The sequence below is a fragment of the Coloeus monedula genome (genome assembly GCF_965178545.1).
Source record: "Coloeus monedula genome assembly, chromosome: 1".
Taxonomy (NCBI): Eukaryota; Metazoa; Chordata; class Aves; order Passeriformes; family Corvidae; genus Coloeus; species Coloeus monedula.
In genome coordinates this window covers 148,293,374-148,315,622 of record NC_138781.1, presented here as the reverse complement: position 1 = coordinate 148,315,622, position 22,249 = coordinate 148,293,374, and the positions used below count along the sequence as shown (strand labels likewise).

General features: G+C 41.3%; 2 protein-coding genes across 7 annotated transcripts; one reads left to right on the top strand and one right to left on the bottom strand.

The window, feature by feature from the left end:
• Positions 1-1,209: 1,209 nt before the first annotated feature.
• NDUFB9 (NADH:ubiquinone oxidoreductase subunit B9) lies at positions 1,210-4,917 on the bottom strand. The gene is made up of 4 exons (XM_082288943.1): positions 4,784-4,917; positions 4,448-4,640; positions 2,424-2,537; positions 1,210-1,451 (listed from the first exon to the last, which is right to left on the bottom strand). Exons 1-4 carry the CDS (start codon positions 4,867-4,869, stop codon positions 1,320-1,322), a joined length of 525 nt encoding a protein of 174 aa, XP_082145069.1. The 5' UTR covers positions 4,870-4,917; the 3' UTR covers positions 1,210-1,319.
• A 3-nt stretch (positions 4,918-4,920) lies between these two features.
• Positions 4,921-22,183, top strand: TATDN1 (TatD DNase domain containing 1). 6 transcript variants are annotated; one of them, XM_082288886.1, is made up of 12 exons: positions 4,926-4,991; positions 6,324-6,389; positions 7,589-7,638; positions 9,988-10,051; positions 11,257-11,400; positions 11,499-11,541; positions 15,383-15,468; positions 15,578-15,618; positions 16,989-17,065; positions 17,744-17,814; positions 18,687-18,813; positions 21,553-22,183. In XM_082288886.1, exons 1-12 carry the CDS (start codon positions 4,970-4,972, stop codon positions 21,653-21,655), a joined length of 894 nt encoding a protein of 297 aa, XP_082145012.1. In that variant the 5' UTR covers positions 4,926-4,969; the 3' UTR covers positions 21,656-22,183. The 6 variants fall into 6 exon arrangements, with proteins under 6 accessions (XP_082145015.1, XP_082145012.1, XP_082145014.1 ...); XM_082288888.1 differs by lacking the exons at positions 9,988-10,051; positions 11,257-11,400; positions 11,499-11,541 and having other exon boundaries at positions 4,971-4,991; XM_082288889.1 differs by lacking the exons at positions 7,589-7,638; positions 9,988-10,051; positions 11,257-11,400; positions 11,499-11,541 and having other exon boundaries at positions 4,921-4,991.
• Positions 22,184-22,249: the final 66 nt, after the last annotated feature.

Below are 22,249 nucleotides of genomic sequence, written 5' to 3'. Positions count from 1 at the left end.
GGTTTCATTGCCCCACCTCTCTATGGCTGTACCTCAAGTACTACTGAGCATCTTGTCTCACTTGGGTGTCAGTGCTTTTGCTCAGCTGCTTCAATACGGAAGGCACTTGTTCCGAGGGAGAGCTCCAACCGAGGTGCGGCATGTGCTGAACAGCTGTGCTGGAAGAGGGCATGCCTCAGTTCTCCCACTACCTTTGGACTGAGCACAGAGAACAGATCCTGCTTCCTGGCAGGATTGAGAATTTCAGCTATGGAATATGTAAAGCCGTTTTTCTGGCTTTTTTTTTTTTTTTTTTCCCCCAAAATTCAGACCTATTTTAGCATGTAGACTTACTGAAAAGGAGCACATCAAAACTTTCTAAAAATCAGCCAGATTAAAGCCTGATTCCTGAGCTAAATATGTTTAGTCCTTAAAAGAGCTGAAGTTCATGCCTTGCCATCTTTTGTTCAATTGGGGTTCACAGAAATATTAAGCCTTAGGTTAAAATATGGGCACAGTCAAGAAACTTCTGTAGAATGGAAGTAAGATTAGGCAACCTACATCTCCTCTTCTAGCCCTAAAAACAGGAAAACAGCTGAAGAGGCAGGTTTTCCTATGAGCTTTTGTTCAGTGGCTGTATCCCATCTGTTCTCTCACAGGGCAGTTAGTGAAAGTGTTAGCAGGTCCATGTCTTGTACCAATACTCTGGGAGCTTGGCCAGAAACAAACAGCTTTTTGTCCCCAGTTCAGTGTGTCACACTGCCAGAGCCCTTTGTTACCCATGAATGGGGACACAACAGCCACAATCCTCAGCAGCCCACCCGTGTTACCTGATGCAGCTCAGTGGTTATCTGGGATTCAGTTTATATGGGGGTCAGCTTTCCTCTGGTGCTCTACAGCACTGCTATCCATGCCATGAGGAACACACCATGGTGTAAGGAAGGTTTGTGTCTTGTGAGATTTGATACCAAAGTGAAAAATTCAGCAAAGAGCCTAACAAGGAGGGAAGGGAGGGAAGGTATCTTGATCCTGCAGCAAGGTCAGAAATACCCTCATTGCAGGAGCACCCAAAGCCCATCTCTGCTGCTGTCAGTATCTTTAACTCCAGTTTTAACACCTTGCCTGTATTTAGTACCACATTCCAAGTTATGGGGCTGATATGAACTGCCTGCACAAGCTGGCACTGAAGTATGAGTGTGCCAGAGAAGAGCAGTATGCCAGTAAAACACCTTCTCTGTTACTTTATTTGGCTTTATTCTGTATTATTTTGAGAAGCAAGTGGTCACTGAGGTGCCACCTGCCTGCAGCACAGACTGCTGCCCTTCACACCCGACGTGCTCTCACATGGGCTGTTCACGAGGTCGAGTGACGTGATGCCACCACATGGGGGGCAGATGCCCTTCCTTACGAGCTGGAGGCAAAGCTTCAGTTCTTGGACCATCAGCTGGAGTTTCATCTTTTAACTGCTTAATCTAGAAGACAAGACAAAGAACTGCTTTAACATATTAACACACTTCGCCATAATGTGATTTTCAGTGCCTGGGCAGTGAGCAAAATGAGCCCTACTTCCACAGGGAAGAACCAGTGGTAACACCTTTGGCTGACAGGTTTCATGTTTCCTAACATTAACTTCTACTCAGTAACCACTGTAGGTTCATATTACCTAATTAAGAAGGAATTTCTAAGAGCAAGAAGTGAATTACAAGGGAAATTTCACTTAAAAGGTCATTATTTCCATGTAATTCATGTCTACCATTACTATATTAAAAAGGCTGAATTGTGCTGCTGTGGAAGCTGCCAGATAATTCCAAGTCCAGACCAAGTTTCCCTGCAGTCAGTAGGAGACTTCTGTTCCTGCATGTCACCAACAGCCCCTCACATGGTTTCAATACCCACTCCTTGAAGCAGCACAAGTGCCGGCTGTCCCTGGGTTAATTCTGCTCAGTGCCACACTCCATACAAGCCAACTGAATCAAAGAACTGTTCTAGGAACACCAACTTCTTCCAACCAACTCTCAGTTTAGGATGGCCAGAAATTAAGTCTCAATGCCCAACTGATGACCACTGCAGCAAATCACTTTCAAAGGTGTAACCAGAAGTGTCAGAGCTCCACAGCAGCAGAAGAGGAATTCTCTGGTCATTAGTCTCCTTTCATCCCACTTTGGAATTTTTTTTCACAAAACTGCTACAACAGATCTCACTAACTGACACAAGGCTGCAGGTTCAGCTTTAACTTCAAATTCCCTTCACAACCTTTCAGAAGCTGTAACAAATGTGTAGGCATTTTAGGTCAAGTCAGTGTTTCACACTGGCAAGGGCTCCAGTACTGAAGAGTCTAACTGAGACTGCAGTAGACATTCAGTAATTCTTCCAAGAACACATCTGTGTCACACAGGATACTTGTGTGCTAAAGAGACTTTCCTTCGCATAGAGCAAGCACTGACCTCTCTTTCCCAGCTTTCCTGCTGCAGCTTCTTCCATTGCTCTCGTTTGGCAAAGTAATCAGGATACATTGCCTTCTCAGAAGGGTGCCAGAAATCCAAGCACCATTCAGGATGCTGTTGAAGAAAAATATAATTTAAAATACTATTTTTATATATGAAATCACATTTGTACACAGAAGAACAAAACACAAAGGCTGAAGCCAGTGTTACTCCCTAGGTTTTTTTCTATTTTGAAGTACTACATAAAAACAACATTTAAGAGCTGCCTGACTATCTCAAGGCAAGTGGCAGAGGTCAGGACTTTTCACACATTATCCTAACCCATAGGAAGATATCATAGTGACTTGCTTAAATCACAGCATTCCAAAACAAGCCCCAGGTCATCTTAGATTATTCTAAACTTCTCAAAATAATTCCATCTGGTGGAGGAGAAGATCTGATTTCTTCCCTTCCTTCTCTCAAAGGCAGCAGGTTCGAGGAATCCTTCTCTCCAATTACTAATTTCTTTTACTTGACAGAGACAGAGCATAACAGCTCATTTCTTCTTATTTACAACTACCAAGAAATGAGCAGTTTGTTAGGCCTTTAAGATCTTGAGGATGGTCTGACCTATAAGACCTTCTGACAAGAGAAAAAACCAAAATTTAAAATTTTGCAGCCCTTTAAGAATAATTAATTGTTTACATCTTAAAGAGAGGAACACTGAAAAAATCACACCAAAGCTCCCAATCCTTAAAAAAAAAGAAAAAAAGAAAAAGTTGCTCCAATACCATCATTCTTTCAGAGATACTCACACTTTTGGTTTCCTGCTGTGATTCTGATCACAGAACAAACCTTTGATTGAACAGAAATAGCACAGCTGCTGAAGTAAAAAAATATCTACACACAGCAAACTCCAGTTAAAACCACCACACAGTCTGAGATCTAAAAATTACATTTTGCAGCAGCATTCCACAATGGACAGTCACTGATACACAAACCAGCCAAATCCTGGTGACAGCCATTTTGTGAGCACAGTTTTAGCCTAACTGGGAAAAGAGAGCATAACCCAGTTTGTGTTTCTGTATGAAGACTAATCTTGACCATTTGATTGCTCAGCTGGCCTTTTTTCTGTTCAGATTCTCTGTCACTATTATCTCCACTACTCCTCAGGCCCTTGACCTTAGCATAAGCTTAAATCCTTCTCCTTTCACTCCTATGTTCTTTATTCTGCCCCTGATAAATCTATGTCATATTTTTCTTTTTCTGTGGATTATTATGCAAAAAGATCCAATCAGATCCAGTCTTGTGCCAGCACTTTTTTCAAACTCGTAAGAAAATGGCTGCATGCAGTCTCTAGGTCAGTATTAACTTCTAATGCATGAAAAAGATGATGCCAAGAAAGCAAAGTCCCTGTGTTTTTCCATGCTTTTCGATGAAAACTTTTGCTCCTAAATAAAGCAATCTCGATGGTCAAAGCCTGTAGAAGTGCCTTAAAAAGCCTAAAAATAAGGCTTCTATTTCCAGGCACTGCTCCTTTCACACAGTGGCACAATCTACACAATCTCGCACTGCAGCATATGAAGTGAAATGATAACTTGTACCATTACTCAAAATGATGGAAGCACCATAGGACGGAGTGAAGGGAAGTCCTCGACAGCCAAGGTGACACCTGACCTCACCAGAGGAACCAAGGCTGTGCTCGGGAGGCAGCAGAGCTTCCTCGGCGCTGCTCACTCCCCCAGCTCAGCTCAGGCCTCCCCTTTTCCAGCCTGACCCGCCACTGTCAGCGGGCGGACTGCGTTTGGCAAAAGAGCAGATTATTATCCCGGGGGAAAAAAGCCCAAAAAACCAACTAGCGGTGTTCAGACTGATCAAGAAACTCCATTTTCAAGGACCAGAGCAGCTCCTCCCACACAAGCGGCAAGACGTTCAGCGAGCTATGAAGTGACACTGCTGAGCCAGCTGCGGCCCTGTCCAAGTCAATGTTACATAAAACAAGCGCAAAGCAAGCGCAGCAATCCACAGCACTACCGGCACCTCACCTTGTAGCATTCGTATCTCTCGTAGGAAGTGCCCCCGGGGGAGTCGGGCAAGATGTACGGCTGCGGGTGCTGGCTGGCCCAGAACTCTTCCTCGCCGGCCTTCAGCAGCGCGGTGGCTTTCACCATGTCCTTCACATCCTTGTTCTTATCGAACCGGTCCCTCAGGAGGCAGGCGAAGTAGCGGTACTTGTCCCTACAGACAGAGGTCATGCACAGTGAGGAGGAAAACAACCACCCCCCCCCCCCCCCCCACCCCAGGCCCAGCAAAGCGCGGGGCTAAGCGCCCCGACGTGAGAGCGGCCAGCGCTCCCCACGCCCAGCTCCCCTCGCCCTCACCGCTGGATGCACCAGGACTCGAGGTGCCGCAGGGATTTCTTGTACAGCCGCAGCACCTTCTGCTGGTGAGTCAAGTACGCGGCCATGGCGCCGGGCGCTCAGCGGCACCTTCCCCTCCGCGCGGGGGATGTCGGGAGGGCGGCGCGGCCCCGCCCGTGCTGCCGCCGGAGCGCGCCGGGAGCCGCCATGAGCCGCGCCAAGTTCATCGGTGAGGAGGTGGCGGGGCGGGCGGGGGGTTTCTGTCCCCGTGTCCCCGACCCAGGCTCCCTGCTCCTCGCCCGGTGCCGGGCCGAGGCGACCGCCGCCACCCCGCTCCTTGAGGGTCCGCGCGCAGCAGACGGAGGCTCGGGCTGTGCTGTAGTAGGGCTTGTCCTAGCTCTTCATCCAGTGTTTATCGCTTCCTGCTGCAGTCCCTCATCCAGGGCTTCTCCCAGTTCCTCAGGCTTGTCACAGGTTCTTAGGCTTGTTACAGTCTCTTGGGCTCGTCCCAGCTCCTCTGCTAGGGCTTGTCACGTCCCGCCCCAGCCCCTCTGCCAGGGCTTGTCGGCTCCTGCGGTGCGTCTCGGTGTCCCGGGCCGAGGTTTGGCGGCCTCGGAGCCCCCAGGAAGCGTTTGGGAATGTTTGTGCTGTGTCTGGCACTGGGGCTGCTGTTCCTCAGTTACCCCCCAGCTCAGGGGGTTCGGCCGCCCCTCGTTCCCTGTCCTGCATTGGCGCATTAGTCGTGATCGTTTCTGATTGTATGGACCTGGCTTGGATGAAAATGTTAGTATTTTTAGGAAATTCAACGGAAAGCGTGTAAATAACTTTAAAAGGTCGGTTCACATGGAAACCCTGTGTGTGGTAGAGCAGCTTAATATTTCCTTGGAAAATTTCCCTTCCCGCTAGAATCCCCGCTGGAAGCGCGGGGTCTGGCAGCTGCAGCGCTGCTGTTCCTGCAGCCGGTGCTTCAGGCCTTGGCTGCAAGGCTGCAGCGCAGGGAAAGCCGTGGGAGCCGAGTGAGGAGGGCTGGGCTGGGCAGCTCCAGCCGGTACCTGCATTGCAGGTGTCCTGTCAGCGTCCTGTCAGTGCTGCCGGGCGGGTGGGATAGCCCAGGGATGGCAGCAGGAGGGAGAACAGGCAGCTCTTGGGAGGCATTCTGCTGCTGCTGCTCCCACCCGTGTAAAGGCTGTGTGGAAGATGCCGCATTTTCCCTTCCTTTATGGTTGTTTGCATAAATTTGTGTTTTCATGTGAAAAGCGGATTTGCTTGCAATAAAAAGTGTATATGTATTTGCTTTGGCAGCTATGAGGGTGTGCATAATACACTCACAGAAAGTCTGAAGTTGCACAGAGGCAAAAGTTTAAATTTTCTGTCACTTCTAGTAAGGAGTAAATTCTCAAGTTATGCAAATAAACTTATGCTTAAGCATTTTATGATTTACCAATGTGCTGGTCCAGTGGCTATTAATTTAGGGTTTCTCTTGTCTTCTCTAGTTAACTAATGCTCAGAATAAAATGTAAAACAACTATAACTTCTAATTTTTTTCTTTGGTTTTCCATAGATATTGGTATTAACCTGACAGATCCTATGTTCAGAGGAATCTACAGGGGAACACAGAAACATCAAGGTAAATGTTTCTTTGTATCTGCTGGAAGACACTATCCCTTTGTCTAAATTAGAACCCTCATGCATGTCAGAACATGATGTTAGAGTGTCTTTCTTCTCCTCTGTCCTGGGGTGATGTTATGAAGTCCCTTCATTCCTTAACCATCCGCTCAATGCCCAAGGACGCTGTGCCTTCAGGATGGACCCGGGGGCGGGGCCGGAGCCGCAGGACCCGAGTGCGGGGCGGTTCAACGGCTCAGCCCAGCGGCTCGGGGGCTTGGGGAGCTCGCCGGGGCTCGGGAGGGAGCGCTGGGAGCACTGTGCTGTTTTTCTGGGTTTCCTGTGTGTTCCAGCTAGCTGGGAAAAGGTTCTGTTGGTTTTTTTCTTGTTCTTTTTCCCCATCCCTCCCCTTGCCTCACTGCCTCCCTTCCCTCCTCGCCGGTCTGCAGAGCCTGCAGGGCCAGTGGCCCCGGCAGGCCCGCGGGGTGGCCCCGGCTTGTCCGAGCCTGCGTGTCTGTTCCCTTTCCAGGAATTTGTTGTATTTTGAGGGGTTTTTCTAATCCTGTTCTACCCTGTTTTGTTAGTGTGTTAATAAACAGTTTGGTTTCTTTTTCCCACTTTCACTTCTTGTGACCCATTTGTCTCATTGACAGAGGAAAATGGGAGGCCCTTTTCCCTTTGGAGGAGACACTCACTCCAGAGTGTTTCCTCCTGAAGTTTTGTGTCAAAAACCGAGACATCCTCCTTATGTATTTAGGCTTAAAGAAGAAAACCTGACTAAATAAGTTGGATACCCTAACCAAATGCATTGTCTTAATTGCTGTTGTCATGCAGGTAACTCTGCATCTAGAGCAAAATGGACAATTGCTGATCTACATTGAAAAACTGATATGAGAGTTATGAACAGTAGTCTGTCAAAAGTATTGCATTGCTGAATCATAGTTACTAATTATAATGTGGGGCTTTTTTTTACTCTTATGGCCTTTAGATACGGATGTAAAAATAGAGAGCCTCCTAAAGTATGTGCAAAAACTTCCATTGACTTCTTGGATTTAAATTGGATCTTCAGTTATTGTATTTTGTTACTGTCTTATAAAAATTAATTAAGTATGGTTTAAAGATTTAATGATAAGAATTTTGACTGCATGAAAATTGAAAAGTAGTTAAATTATGCTGTAAAATCTCAAGTTCAATTTATGACATTCTTACGAACTTTTGCAGATGACTTTCTGGATGTAATAGAGAGAGCAGTCAAAGTTGGCATTAAAAAGGTAATTTCTTACAATGAAATTGCTTTAAAATTTTAAGCTGCTTTCTAATATTTGGGGTTTTTAGTGCTCTCCTTCGAAAACAATGTTTCTGGGACTTGCAATGGAGAATGCAGTAACTTCCTTCAATAGCACAAAATAAAAGTATTCTTTGCAGAGCATTGTCTTTCCTTTTGGACAGATGATTATTGAAGTTCAGTGATATTGTAGGTGATGTGGATATAGAAGTTATTTTGTACAGTTTTGACAGAAAGAGATTCTCTGACCTGCTGCAGTGAAGTGGTACATAATTTTCGATGTTGTATTATAGGCAACCATTCCTTTCTTCTTGTATCTTGTGAGGCTCTTAGAGAATAAATCCTATGAGGAGCAGCTGAGGGGGCTGGGGGGTTTTTAACCTGAAGAAAAGGAGGCTTAGAGGAGACCTTATCACTCTCTACAACTCCTGAAAGGAGACTGTAGCCAGGTGGGGGTTGGTCTCTTTTCCCAGGCAACCAGTGACAGGACAAGAGGAAATGGCCTCAGGCTCTGCCAGTGGAGGTTCAGGTTGGACATCAAGGAAGAGTTTCTTCATGGAAGGGGTGGTCAGGCATTGCAACAGGCTGCTCAGGGAAGTGGTGGTCATCGTTCCATGGGAGTGTTCAAGAAATGACTGGATGTGGCATTCAGTACTATGGTTTAGTTGACAAGGTGATAGTGATCTGTCAGAGGTGGGACTCAGTGATATTGGAGGTCTTTTCCAACTTTAATGATTCTGTGATTAGTAATCAACAATTACTGCTGAAGATCAAACTCTCCTGACTGAGGTTCTTCAGATATTTCTATATGTAAAGGAATTTGTAACTACAGAAGAGCTGGGGGTGCCCACAAACTTAAGAGTTGAGACATCTGAATGTTTGCTGGTAAATACTGGCTTACATGTATTAAAACAGCATCATTATGAGAGAATTTGTAACTGAACTTGAAATTGATGTTTTCAGCAGTGCATCACATTCCTTTAGATACAGTAGTTTAACCTGCCTCTCTCTCTTTAAACTAATACATTTTTGACAAAAATATGAATTAACATAGAATACAATGCATACTGGTACAAACTGTTCTACTGCACTCATAAGGCTACCAGATTAGAAATAAAGAAATAAACATTCCTCTAGCAGCTAGAGGAACAGGCATCTTCGGAGTTTGTTGAAAAACTCTCATCTGAAAAGAGTGTGAAATGCACTGGGAAACAAAAAAAGAAAACTAGTGATGGAGAAGTTACCTACTGCAGCAAATACAGGATTGAGGTCACATTTATATGTGCTATAGAAGTGCTATTTAATCTTTATACCAGCCTTTGAAAATAAGTAGCATTTTTTTATCTTATCACCAAAAATAGATTAGCTGCATAACTTTTTCAAGATGCACAGTGGATTGAGACATGTTAATCAGGAGTTCCTGTCCTTAGCTGTTCTCAGTCTTTCTACTGGCCTGTACAGTGTCAGAAACCTATTCCATCACGGATTGTTCCTACTTGCATAGAAGCTTAATCTGCTTATTAGAAAATACTTTTATTTTTCTGTATAGCTGCTGCTTTATGGTAATTTTTTGTGAAGTTTTGTCCTGTGTTGTGTATACACTGAGCCATTTTCAGCTTAACATTTCTTAATGGTATCATTGGGATGTGCCTGTCTGTCATGAGCTCACTGCAGGAATGTCTGAGCTGGTGCTGACAGAGCCTGGTGGATAGCACCTGTAGAGAGAAGAGTTGTCCAAAAGCACTGTAGTCATGGATGTTACAACCTAGGGTGAAATATTCTGCAAGTGGTAGTTCAAAAAAGTACACTGTAGGCAACAATTCTGGTGTGGTGACTTTGAGTTTAAGGTAAAATAAAAGATCAGAGATGGAAATTCTCGAATTTATAATCCCAGCTCTGATACAGACTCATTTTTTGGTTTAACTACTTATTCTTATCTTGTTTTGGATCTTTGGGATTCTTTACTTTCCCCAGCTCTAAGACAAGGAGAATGTTTCCAAGTATCATTTCTTGAGTGTTAATACAGTGTCTTTAGTCACTGTCCAATGAAGTGAATATTGCTGCAAATAGAAGTATTTTATTCCTGTAGTGACTTAAATGCTTAGCATAAAAGATACTTGATGAAGGGAAAAAAAATCATGTTTTGCTGCCTAGTGTATTTACTAGCTCCTGAGGACCATCAAGGTTTATTGCTGATTTATGAAATCTTGTTTTATATATATTAGTAATTGTATTCTGATGTTTTCTGTTGAGATTCTTCCTCATATCTGTTTTCTTAAACATCCTGTTTGATGTTCAAAGAACATCCAACTGACAGTACTTTTCTTGTTTCAAGTTTTTGATTACAGGTGGGAGTCTAGAAGATAGTAAAGATGCATTGCAGCTGGCACAGACAAATGGTATTTTCACTTTAAATTTACATTGTCAGTCAAAAATGTAACATTCTCTGCTCTCAGAATTGAGTTCAAAACGACCTGCCCCAGAGGTGTTTACAGAATCCCAGATTAAAATGAGAAATTACATTTCAGAGTGGGATGAATGCATTGTGTATGAGTTTCTGTGTGTTGCTCTTTAGATCCCTGATGTTGGAAGGAATCACTCTTTTCCTGGGTGTTCTATTTCTAAATAAAAATTAAAATTATAAGAAATTTCTGGAATAAAGATATTGATACAAGTTTCTGTTCTAGAAATAAGGTAAAATGCTTATATGTTGAGAAATATATGGGGTTTTCTGGCTTTTTGTTTGTTTTTTACTCACCAATCTGTCATGACTAGCTTAATCAAGAGAGGTATCTTTCTTTTGATCCTTCTCCTGGCTTTGCCTTTCTTTCTGTGAAAGAAAAATGGCTCTTCTTTTATCTTTAGGCAAATTTCAATCTACTAATTATTTAAATATGTATTTGAACTAAAACACATTATACTATTTGCTAACAGAAATATAAAATAATTTTGGTTTGAATGAACCCAGGGAGGTAATTTGGTTTGACCCAGTCCACCTCCCCACTTCCCATTGAAGGAGGACTGGCTTGAACATTAGGGCAAGTTGCTCAGGGCTTTATCTGTTTTTTTCCTTCCCCAGTGCTTTTACACTTAGCAGAAATGTTAAGTTTTGGCAAGGTAATTTAGATTAGATACTTGGGAAATCAGGCAGATTAGACCTGTGAAATTCTCTGACAGCTTACACAGGGGCACATGGGGAAATGCTCTCTGCAGATCTTACAGCTGGGGTAACCTGATGCACTTTGAATAAGATGTATTTCTAAATGATCTCAAGTGGTCTCTTTTAGCCTCAGCAGTTGTATGATTTATTGAGGGCTGCTCCACCAGAACAGTTCAGCTCTGAGTTGCAGTTTTGGAGGACACCAAATAATGTGTACTAAATAGAGACACATGCGCAAGCCCCCACTGGAGATACTGTCTGATATTTTTAAGGCAGAAAATGTCTGTCTAATGAAATTATCACTAAGATAAAGATGTTCAAAGGTAGTTTTCTTTTAAAATTATGACCAACTAAAAATAATCCTCCAGAGGCAGATACTGTCTATACCTTGAATAAATTTTCTTTTTGTTTTTCTTAAAACCTCCTAATACTCTCTTGCTTTAGACATGTTTTTCAGTACAGTTGGTTGTCATCCTACTCGCTGTGGAGAATTTGAGCAGAGTAGCCCTGAACAGTATTTATCTGAATTAAAAAATCTGATTGAAAAAAATAGGACAAAGGTAATAGCAGTTGGAGAATGTGGCTTAGGTAAGTGTTCTCTTAGTACTTCAATATTTATTTTTTCTAGACATGTACTGAAAAACTCCTAAAATACTAAATGGGTTTTTTGTTCTTTCTATTTGTAGATTTCGATAGGTTAGAATTTTGCCCAAAGGACATCCAACTCAAGTAAGAAACTTTTGATGACTGTGAATTGACTTGTAGCAATTTACAGGAGTGTTTCCTATCTATTTGTGTTCTGCCATATAACATACTGTCAGGTCCAGCCCTAAAATTTGCAGGATTGGGCCCAGGGTTTTTTTGGCAGAAATGGGAATTTAAGGAAACATGCCTACATTCAAGTAGTGCAATGTGCTATATTTTGCTACCTGCCTGGTGTTGACTTATGTCAACATGTGTTATGTCAGCATGTCTTTTTCTGTAAAATTGATCAGAAATTGTCAATTTCTCGTGTGACAGATGTTCATTCTTGAGTTAGAGCTTAGTTAAGTGCTCTAAGAGGCTCATGGGGAAAATAACATAAATGTAGTATGTGAAAGAATTGGGTTGTTGAGTGGAAGTCATGGGGAAGGGAACAGAACTATCAGCAGTGGGGAAAAAAGAGCTTTTAGTAAGGAAGGTGTTAGCTGGGAGCAGATGATGGAGAGCTGATGGTAAAGGTAATCTCAGCAGGTGGAGAAGTAACGTGCAGCATAGATGCTAAGAATGGAAAGAAGCTACTACAGCCCCTAAAATCAGCCTGCATTCTTGCATTGAGAACTTACCTCTGCAGAGGGAACTGACTGAAAGATACAGGTGATAAATTCAAATAAGATGGGTGATCTATGACTTATGCTTGCATGTTACTGTTTTGAGTAAATTAGTCACTGGGGGGCAGTGGTTGGATGTGTTTTTTCTAATTGCTACATGTTAGCAGTAGGAGGAGTGAGTTTCTTCATAATGCTACAGACCTGCAGTTAAATACTCAGCAAAGGGGACAGGACTTTTTTTCCCAGTAGAATTCAGTGTACATGAAGTTCAGCAAAGCACACCTTGGAGCAGAAGCTGTTTCTTTTCTGTGGCAAACTAAAACACTGATGGAGTGTCAGATTTTAAGATCCTTAACTGCCTTGGTGTTATAGAGAGAAAAAAATACATATCTTATTTCACTGTCCAATGGACTGCAGCTGAAGAACTGTAGTGGCTTCTAATTGGGTGCACTGAAATTGAGTTGTGAGGAAAGAGATGACAGGCCTGATCAGTGAACTAAACAAAGGAAGGCAGAGTGTGAAATACATGGAGACAGTTCACTGGTTTTCAGCTGCTCTGTAGTTCAGGTGCAGCAGTCACAGGGAAGGCTGGCAAGCAGCTGCACAGTTCCCCCACAGAAGAGCAGCATGTTTGTTTCCCAGGCAGTATCAGAGCATGACCTCTGTTTCATTCAGTATTTAATCATTATTTTTCTGGTTAGTTATGCTGTGTTTTCTTTTAGATAATTTTCACCTGTAAAAAATGAACATTATTTTTGACCCTTTTTCTTCAGTTAAAAAAAAAAGTTAATAAAGATGAGAATCTAATAAAAATTAAATTCCTTTGTTGTAGCATTCCTAAGAACTTTTTATTTCAAAAATTTTCCCCATTCTCAAAACTTTTCCCACAGAAAGTGGTGATTTGAATGGTAGTAAGATGAAGGTACTGCCTTCATATTATGGTGAGTTGTATTATAAATGCACTGGTAAGCATATAGAAGTTTCATATCTGCTGTACTACTGGGAGGGGTTTGTGGGGTGTAGCAACACAAAGCCAGGAGTTTTCTCAACCAAACTGGGTGAAGTGAACAATATCACATGCACCATTACTCAAATTAATTCAGAAGAGTTTATCTGGAGATCCACCTGAGCAAGGCTAGTTTGCTTTAGCTCCTTTAGTGTCTTGATCCTGTAGCATTTGAACATGATGGTCAAAACTAAGCCTGCAAACAACCATGCAGAAGTATTTTCAGACTATGAGGGAAATGGTGAAGTAACACAAAATTGGCATATATTGAATGACAGTCTGCTTGCTCAAAGGAACAGGTTGTTCCTTAAGCACTGGAACTCATTAGGGTTAGTTTCCTACTGAGTTATTTTGTTACCATTCCAATCACTGTATGTCTAGTTTCTTCATGCTTTTCCAGGGTTTGGATTTTTAAAATTTTTTTTAATTTTTTTTTTCTCTTCAATAACTTCCCCATCCAGCTCCCCTTTCTCTTTGACAGGCCAAGGAGCAACATGTTTGGCTTCATTGTTGCTAGAAATGGAAGAAGCTTGAGTTACATTTCCATTTGTAGAGGCAGTAAACTTTGTACTTTCAAGGCACTACCCTTCTCAAATTAGATTGAGCTTGGCCAGTAGGTTACTTAGGGAGCTTATTTGCAGTTCTGTCTCTAAAACCTCTTTCCCATATGAAACAAGTATTCTCTTAAAAAAAAAACCCAGACCAAAAATCAAGCAATTGTGGCTATTTAACCACAAGAGCAATCATGAGTTGCAATTAATTTATATTGAGTCAAACAAGCTAAACTAAGCACAATATCTAGACAAAGAAGATTCAAAGTAGGTCTAATGCATTCTCATGAATTTTCATGTCAGTTTTCAATGTTACAGCTGATTTGTTTAACCTGTTTTATAGCAAAGATTTGCACTGATTAACAGGGAAGGTAACTTTGATCTGAGAAATATCAACCTGTAATATACAGAAAGTAGTGAAAATTACATGAAATTAAATGATCAGTTGCATATTTGTTTTGGGGTTTTTGTTTGGTTGATTTTTTTAGGAAAATGTAAATCAAACTGATGGTTTGCTGCCACTTTCCCCTGATTGATATATGACTGATACACAACAGCATGTGATCACTGGAGTTTGCCTTTGAAATGGGCATGATAACTGATGGGAATTTCACAGTGCCCTGGACTGTTTTTTAACAGCAACACCTCAAGAAATCCAGTATGTGCATAGAGCCCCAGCCTGTTGGGATGGGCAGTGTTGTTCTCCTGTTTCGCCCAAATAACGTCACCTTTCACACTGTGGGTGGACACTGAGTCATCCATGCACTGCTGGCCTTCCGCCATGCTTAGGTTCCTCTGCTGTGTTCCCTGAGCATGATTTCCCTGCCTGGGTGGAGTGGGGCAGCAGAGATGTGGAATTTGCAGAGCTCGCTGCTAATGACAAGCGCAGGTTAGTTCAGTGCTAAGTAGTTTCCTTTGCATTCAATTGCATTGGGGAACCTGGCTACCTCCTTACCTTCCCTCCATCCACATTCCAGTGTCTCTTCACAGGGTGCAGCCTCGCTGTTACCGCCCCATCGAGGGCAACTCTAGGAGTACAAAGTAGGAGAGGGATAAAAATGAGTGAAAAGGAAAGGATGAAGGAACACGGAGGAGGGGAGGAAAAACAGGTGAAGACAATGGGCGGAATGGGGCAGAAGTATGATGTCTAATCTGATATTTGTTCCATCCCAAGAGAGGCAAGGCTGACCTCCTTGGATTGTTATTCACAGGTCAGCAGCTCTGATGCAGTTTGGCCATTGGAGGCTGTAGAAGCCTGTACAACGCTCCCCTGCTCACCCTCACTGTTTATGAGTGCTTCTTGAAATAGTGGCCTCTGTGTCATCCACACTCTCCATCCCTGACATTTCAGAACTTTGTGGAAAGAACAGTCAGTTCCTCTTCCATTAAAAATAAATAAATAAATACAAATGAACTCCAGCACCCACACTACATAGGAGCACATGCTCAGCATATACATATATACATTCTGCAGTACTGATGCTCTTGGCCACTTACTTGTCTTCAAGCATAGATCACGGCTATGGCAATACACATGGGAAAGAGGTTCTTTTAAATCCTTGCACAAATAAGAACTTTTTCATGGCAAATCCATTAATTCTCTCTTTAGCTCTGGAGGACAGAAGCTTGGGGAAAAAAAAATCTTTTACTGTCTTTATTTGTTCTTACACTGAGTTTCTCTAAAGGTGAATTTTATTTTACAGGTATTTTGAAAAACAGTTTGACTTGTCAGAACAGATGCAGCTGCCCATGTTTCTCCACTGTAGAAATTCACACACTGAATTTTTAGGTGGGTTTTGTTTGAGAATTTCATATCCAGAGCAAATTCTGAATATGATAATCTTTCATATTTGTCTGTTATAAAGCTGTCTTACATTTTTATTTATTTCATTTCATAGACATAATGAGAAGAAACCGAGATAGAGTTGTAGGAGGGGTGGTAAGTGTGGACTTCAGTGTAGCATTCATTTTTCCATGCATGTGTGTGAATATTGTTGCTTAATATGCAATTTCTTGTTTGTCATGGAATCTGGGTAGGCTTCCTGTTATATGATTTAAGCTGTTATTAATTAGTGCGTTTTCCAGTCCCTTTTATTATTTTTATTTTCATTGCTTATTTGACAGAATTTTTGTAAGGTAAGAAGATAGGCTGAGAAAAAGCTCTGCAGCTGATGTGAAGAGTTTCTCTTGGCCTGCCAGAAGGACAGTTAAAGCACCTCATCATTGCCATTGGCCTTTTCCCAATTCGTCAGTGTCTGTAACTGCAGTGCATTCAGACCGCAAATAATTTAGATGCATGTTCCCAAGGGAAGCCATAACCTCAGACATTTGCTTCTGATGTTAAAACGTTGTTTTCAAATTAGATCCAGATGGAATTTTTGATTACTTTATGTCTTTAGATACTCAGATCACATTTTAAATTCAAAAGCCTAACAGGAAAAGCTTTGGGTGAAATGGTTGGAGAAGTCCAGCATTGCTTTTTCAGGTTTTGATTATGACTGGATTTTTCAAAAGTGATAAATACTCAGATTATTCTAACATGAGACCACACCTCCTACAAGAATATTGCAGTCCCCAGGTTTGTCCTTTGTTACCACAAAACCCTTCCCCACGCTCAGTGCTTTGCATGTTCCGCTCTTATGTAATGCTGTGAAGGCTCTTCTTCCTTCCTCCCTTTCTTTTTTCCTGCACAGCCAGAAACCAGGGGAGAAACAAGCAGGTATCCTCTGCAACTGCCTGTGCCTGTCCCAGCACAGGGAAGCAGAGCAGTCTCTTTACTCCACTCAGGCTGAGAAGATACAGTTCCCAGCTGCATTACACTGTTTGTAACTTGCGACCCTCCACTTCCTCTCCAGTCCCTGGAATGACCAAGCAGTCTGTCTTGCTAGTTCCATTGGCCTAACATCTGTGGAGAGAATGCTACTCCTATGGTGTCCCTGACAGTGCCCTGTAGGGAATACTGAGGAAAGAATACAAAAATTCAGTGTGCACAGGATTACTTCCTGAGTATGATCTCCCAGCTATCACTTAGAGGGAGTTCCAGGGCCAGAAGAGTATCACTGGATAGGCCTTTTCTACACGTATTTATCACTGTTAGAGTGTGGTAACCAGTTGTAGTGCAGCATTCAGGTGACTTCAGCCTGAACTTTGCTCAAATTCAGAATCAACTGAACCATGTCCCGTCCTGATGTTTGTAATGATGTGTAATGCATACTGTCAAAGGTATGTGATGCTAATAAAAGATAATACATACTTTTGAATGATTGGAGTTTTAATAAAAATACATTTATATTTTTATTTGTGTTCTAGGTACATTCTTTTGATGGCACAAAGGAACAAGCAGCAGCACTAATAGATTTGGATCTTTATATTGGAATAAATGGCTGGTAAGTTCTTTACAAGAAATGTAACTGCTTTAAAATGGCAGCTGTAGTGAACTCATTGCTTTCTTTTAAACAATGAGGTCAAGTTTTCAAAGCTTGCTAGACCCTTAATCATCTGACAGATTTAGAATTGCTCTCTGTCTGTTAGCCATCAAAGTTCTTGCCATACAGCTCAGTGAGCTAATCTAGGTCCACTCTACTACCCACAAGTCAATCCTTGTTTGTAAATAAATAAGGCTGTTGAGCGTGGAAAGATTCCTTTTGAGGAGTGTTTAAAAAACAGCCTCATTTTAAGCTGCCTGTCAAATGCTGGAGTAATGCAAATGTAACCTGAGTACCTCATCTCCTGGTTATGCAGTCTGAATTCTCAGCAGTCACCTGGCCAAATGCCAGCCAGCACCACTTTGTAAGGCACAGAGCCTGTTACCAGGCAAGCAAGGGCAGCCAGAGAGGGGTTCTGCAGCTTACTGGGGTGAGATGGCTTCTCCCAGTAACTCTGAATTTGCTGTTTTCTGCAAAATTTTAATTTGCAGGCAGTATTGTTAAAAAAGGAAGCAAATTTTATTCATTAACATTATTTAGGAAGCTGCCTTTGCTACAAAACACTTCAACAGGCACAGTAATTACTTTTATACACTTTTTATGTTGGTTTTTTAACTAAACAAACTCTAAATTTTCTAGTTCACTGAAAACAGAAGCCAACTTGGAGACACTGAAGTCAATTCCCAGTGAACGATTAATGATAGAGACTGGTAAGATTTTATATCTTGGTCAGTTTGTGACAATGAGCAATGAGATCTGCTGGTGTGACAGTCATAAAGCAGAATCAAGACCTAAAGAATTCAGACCAGGAAAAGGACTGGCTGTTTTCTCCACTTGAGAAAGCAGTGTACAGAAATATTCCTTTCCAGCTTTCTGCTGGAAGAAATAAGCTGCTGTGTCAGTTCCTGACATTGCAGGGGAAGATGAAAAGGACAAATTGACAACCCAGATTTTTAAATGTACCAGAATCCTGCTTGAGTATCTTTTAAAATGTAGCTTACTGGAGATGTGCCAAGCACCGGGCCATGGCTATGAGTTAGCTGCTGGCAGCAGTAATGGCATTTGGAAACAACTGCTCTTTAAATGGAATAGGTGGAAGAATGCTTGAATTCCCTTAGCCCACTGAGCAGTCATTTTAATGGACTGACTAGGGATGTTTTCTTTTTTCATGTTCAGTTATCAATAACTGACAGTCACAAATACAGTATTTACTTTAATTTCTGAATCTGAGAAAGGAAATCACAAACTGCTAAATCCTTAAATTTACTTGCACATGAACTACAGACCTGTTATACAGGAAGTTTCTGTGGAATGCATGCAGTAGATCTGGCTGTCTTTATCATGTCAGAAGAAATTAGTGTTGTGTGTTATTGCTGATTTTTTCAAGTGTAAAATCCTGAAGAAAATGGTATAAAAATCCAAGATATTAAATTGCCCAGACCTCTTAAATTTCCTTTTGAGTTGGAGGTCACTGCTAGAAAGAGACTGCAGGAACTTTCGTCTGTAGAAGTAGTTGATTAAACTATCTCATGCTATTCTCAAATAATTGCACTCCTAATTCTATTTTTTTTAATTAAACTAGATGCACCTTGGTGTGGAGTGAAAAATACTCATGCTGGATCAAAATATATTAAAACTACATTTCCTACAAAAAAGAAATGGGAAAAAGGGCACTGCTTGAAGGACAGAAATGAACCCTGCCATATAATGTAAGTGTACCACTGTACTCTTAAATACTTCAAATCTCACATGAAAAAAAATAGAAAACTCCCAGTTCACTAGTAATGTATAAAATAGAAATTAATTCTAATTGTACTGAAACGTGTGCAAGGTTTTGCTTTATAGGCTGTGGAAAAAATTAGAAGTCCTAATTTTCCTACATCAGCAATTCTGGATGTACAGTGCTCCCTGAAAGTGAAACAAGTACTGTTTTTATTTTTTCACTTGATACATTGTAGAAGAGGTTAAACCCTGTAAAGTAACCTGACTTGAATATTCATTTCATTCAGTTGTTGTTCAGGTAGTTTTTAAAACTGATCCAGCCCTGGGGATCAGGGGACAGCCCCACAGCTGGGACAGTGCCGAGACACCAGCAGTGCCTGTGACATTGCTCCTGTCACAGGCCTGTGACATGAACTGCCACAAAATGCATTTTGTCAGGGACATGTCTTCCTTCTGCTGTTGTGCTTCAAAGAATCTGATCCTATGAAATTTAGATGAATGACAGCAGCCAAGATACAGAGTAGTGAAAGAAAACTCCAGGGGCTTATGGACAGAATTGGTAAGCACAGACACTGTTTTCTGCCTCTTTTACACACAGTCCCTCACAGAAGTGTAAAAAGCAGGAAAATGTGTAATTGTTTTAGTGAAAATGTTTAGTTATTTGCATTAAATACCACTAATAGATGAAATGCTGGGTTTTCAGAATGCCCTGTCTAGATTTAGAAACACTGCTCAAGATAGTACTAAAGATCCAGGTATGCAGCAAGGTGTCTAAACAAGAATTTATTTGAGAACTAAAGGGAATTCTGCTGCTTTTTGAGACATGAAGGAACTTAGAAAACCACTGATGATGCTAAAAGTACAGTTGCAGCTTAGAGCTTAGATGGTGACATCTCCTAGTGTTCGGATATATCTTATGCAATTGGGTCAATTGTAATACTCTTTGAAGTTCTTTTTTTTTTTTTTTTTTTCATTTTAAATGTGAAGTGGACACATTAGCACAGAAGGGTTCCTTCAGTATTTTAAGACTTTCTGTAATTTTGGAGTAGGGAAGAGATCAACTGAAAAGTTTTCTGATCACAAGTGAAGGGCCTCTACTGTTACTATTTCAACCAGCCTGTATGTTAACAACACCCCCACATCTTTGTCTGCTGGTTTAATTGTAGTTTACAGAAATGTTTCAGAAACCCCCCAAACTCAAAATGCACAGTCTGTTCTAGGTCATTACACAAATGCTGCGCTTTGGCTTTTGCCTTCTTTTATAAAACAAAATTTTTTTTGGCTCTACCTTATTTCAAAATTATCATCCCAATAATGTTCATTATAACCAGTTGTAATTTGAGAACCTCTTAAGGTTTAAGAAAAATGAAGAATGGTAATTGAGAATTGGTATTTTGTGACTTCTCAAGTAGCAAAATCTGGTGTGAGGGAATGTTACTCCACAAAGTGGTTTTAATGTTTAGGGTATATATACTGTTTAATACAGCTCAATTGGCAGGAGGAGGTCTCCATTTGTTTGTTTTTGGTGGTACTGGACACCTTTCAGTTTTGATGGTGATTTTTCTGCTTCATATATATATAATTTAGGAACTACTCCCCTTTGAAGCTATTTTTTAAAAATTCAGCCACCAGAGGCTTCTTTTTTCTCCTTCAGTTTCACATACACAGTGTTACAGTAACATAGAGCCTTCTACTGCATCCAAGTGAGGAGAGAGAAGTAAGCCCTAAGTCTTCAAGGGTGAAATTCTTTGGTATTTGTTACTTCTTTCTCTGTAGGCCTGATCTCACCCCATCTCATCTGGAATATCCTCTTAAATCAAGAAGGTGTTTGGCTAATTCTGCATCTATGAAAATATTTGCAATACAGTAATTAAGTAATTATACAGTAATTACTAATTTCCTACTCTTTCTCAAAAAGAAGTTTAGCTATTGCCTCAGTTTAAAGGCAAGATCCAAAACCCACCAAACCCTACCACCAAGCTTAAGCTTCTTACTCTTCATGGTGAAGTTTTATGCTACTACTGGAAAAATCAAAGTATGACACATCTCAGGAAGTGTACAGAATATTACTTTTTTTTTTTTTTTAAGAATGACTGATACAAAATCAAGAAAGCAAGTGCAGAGAAAAGGTTGTGGCTTGATTTTAATCATGTCTATCCCATTTCTTTTGCCTCCTTTTCCTGGCTTGTATCAAGACCCTGGGCCTTTTGAACTTGCTCATTTAATATTTACTGCAAATATCCAACCACATTAATCACAATTAAGCTAAAGAACTGGGAAGTAGGAGCAAGTTACTTTGACAGCACTGTGCTCAGATAAAGCTGTATCTGGAATTTAAGCTTCCCATAGACCAGTCTACTCATAGTGCAGCTTTAGCCTTGAAAGGCTAATGAGTTTTAGTTTGAAAAATGAAGATCATTGATAAAGACACCCACAAAATGACACTTCCTTCAAATCAGAAAGCTGTTTAATTACCTCCAAACAAGAGTCGAAAGACCAAAGATGAATCTGTACCAGTGAGCAAACCAGTGTTCAGTGTAAAGAAAATGGCAGTTAGTAAATTAAAAGTGAAGCTACTTGCATATTTGAGCACCCTGCCCTATTGCTCTTAGCATAGGTTTTTATTCCAGGCTAATCTTAGTGACTTGTACATACACATGCAGCAATCTGAAGTACATTCTGAAGTACTGGGTTTCAGTCTTCTAATATAAATCTTTCTTTTTTAGTCAAATTCTGGAAATAATGGCGGCAGTAAGAGAAGATGACCCACTTGAGTTGGCCAATACTCTATATAACAACACCATTAAAGTCTTCTTTCCAAATATGTAAAGTTGTTTTTCTTACATTTATTCAGCATAACTTCAGTAAATATATTGCAAAAACTTTAAAATCATCATACCTGCAAGTTCTAATCAATGGAAGCCAGTATGTAGTGGGTTTTGGGTTTTTTATGGTACAAGATTAAAGCTGCTTTTGAAAAGGTGGTCTGCATTTGTGCAGTTTCTCAGCCCTGTTCCCCTTTCATCAAGATTCAGGATCGACTTCAAGGCCAGCCCACACCTGTAACTCCAGTGAGCAATGGAGGCACAGGATGAGCACCAGGCTGCTGCATTCACATGTAAAGCACTTCAAGCTACTGCTGGCAGTTCAGGAGGGTGGGACACATCCATGGCATGCACCTTGCTGCTTCACCAGAAAGCTGAGCAGTGTCGCCTTTTGTTCCACATACGCAAATGCTGTAGCATTAAGCCTACCAACCTAAATTTTTATTTATTTTTTAAAAACGCAACTCACTCTTTTTTTGCGATAAAGCTCTGCTAATACTGAATTTGTAAGTAAAGCTGCTTTGGCTCAGGCGTTCGTTTCCGAGTTGACCGGCTGAAGAGTTTGTTTTCACCAGTATTTTTCATTTGCATCCAGAAG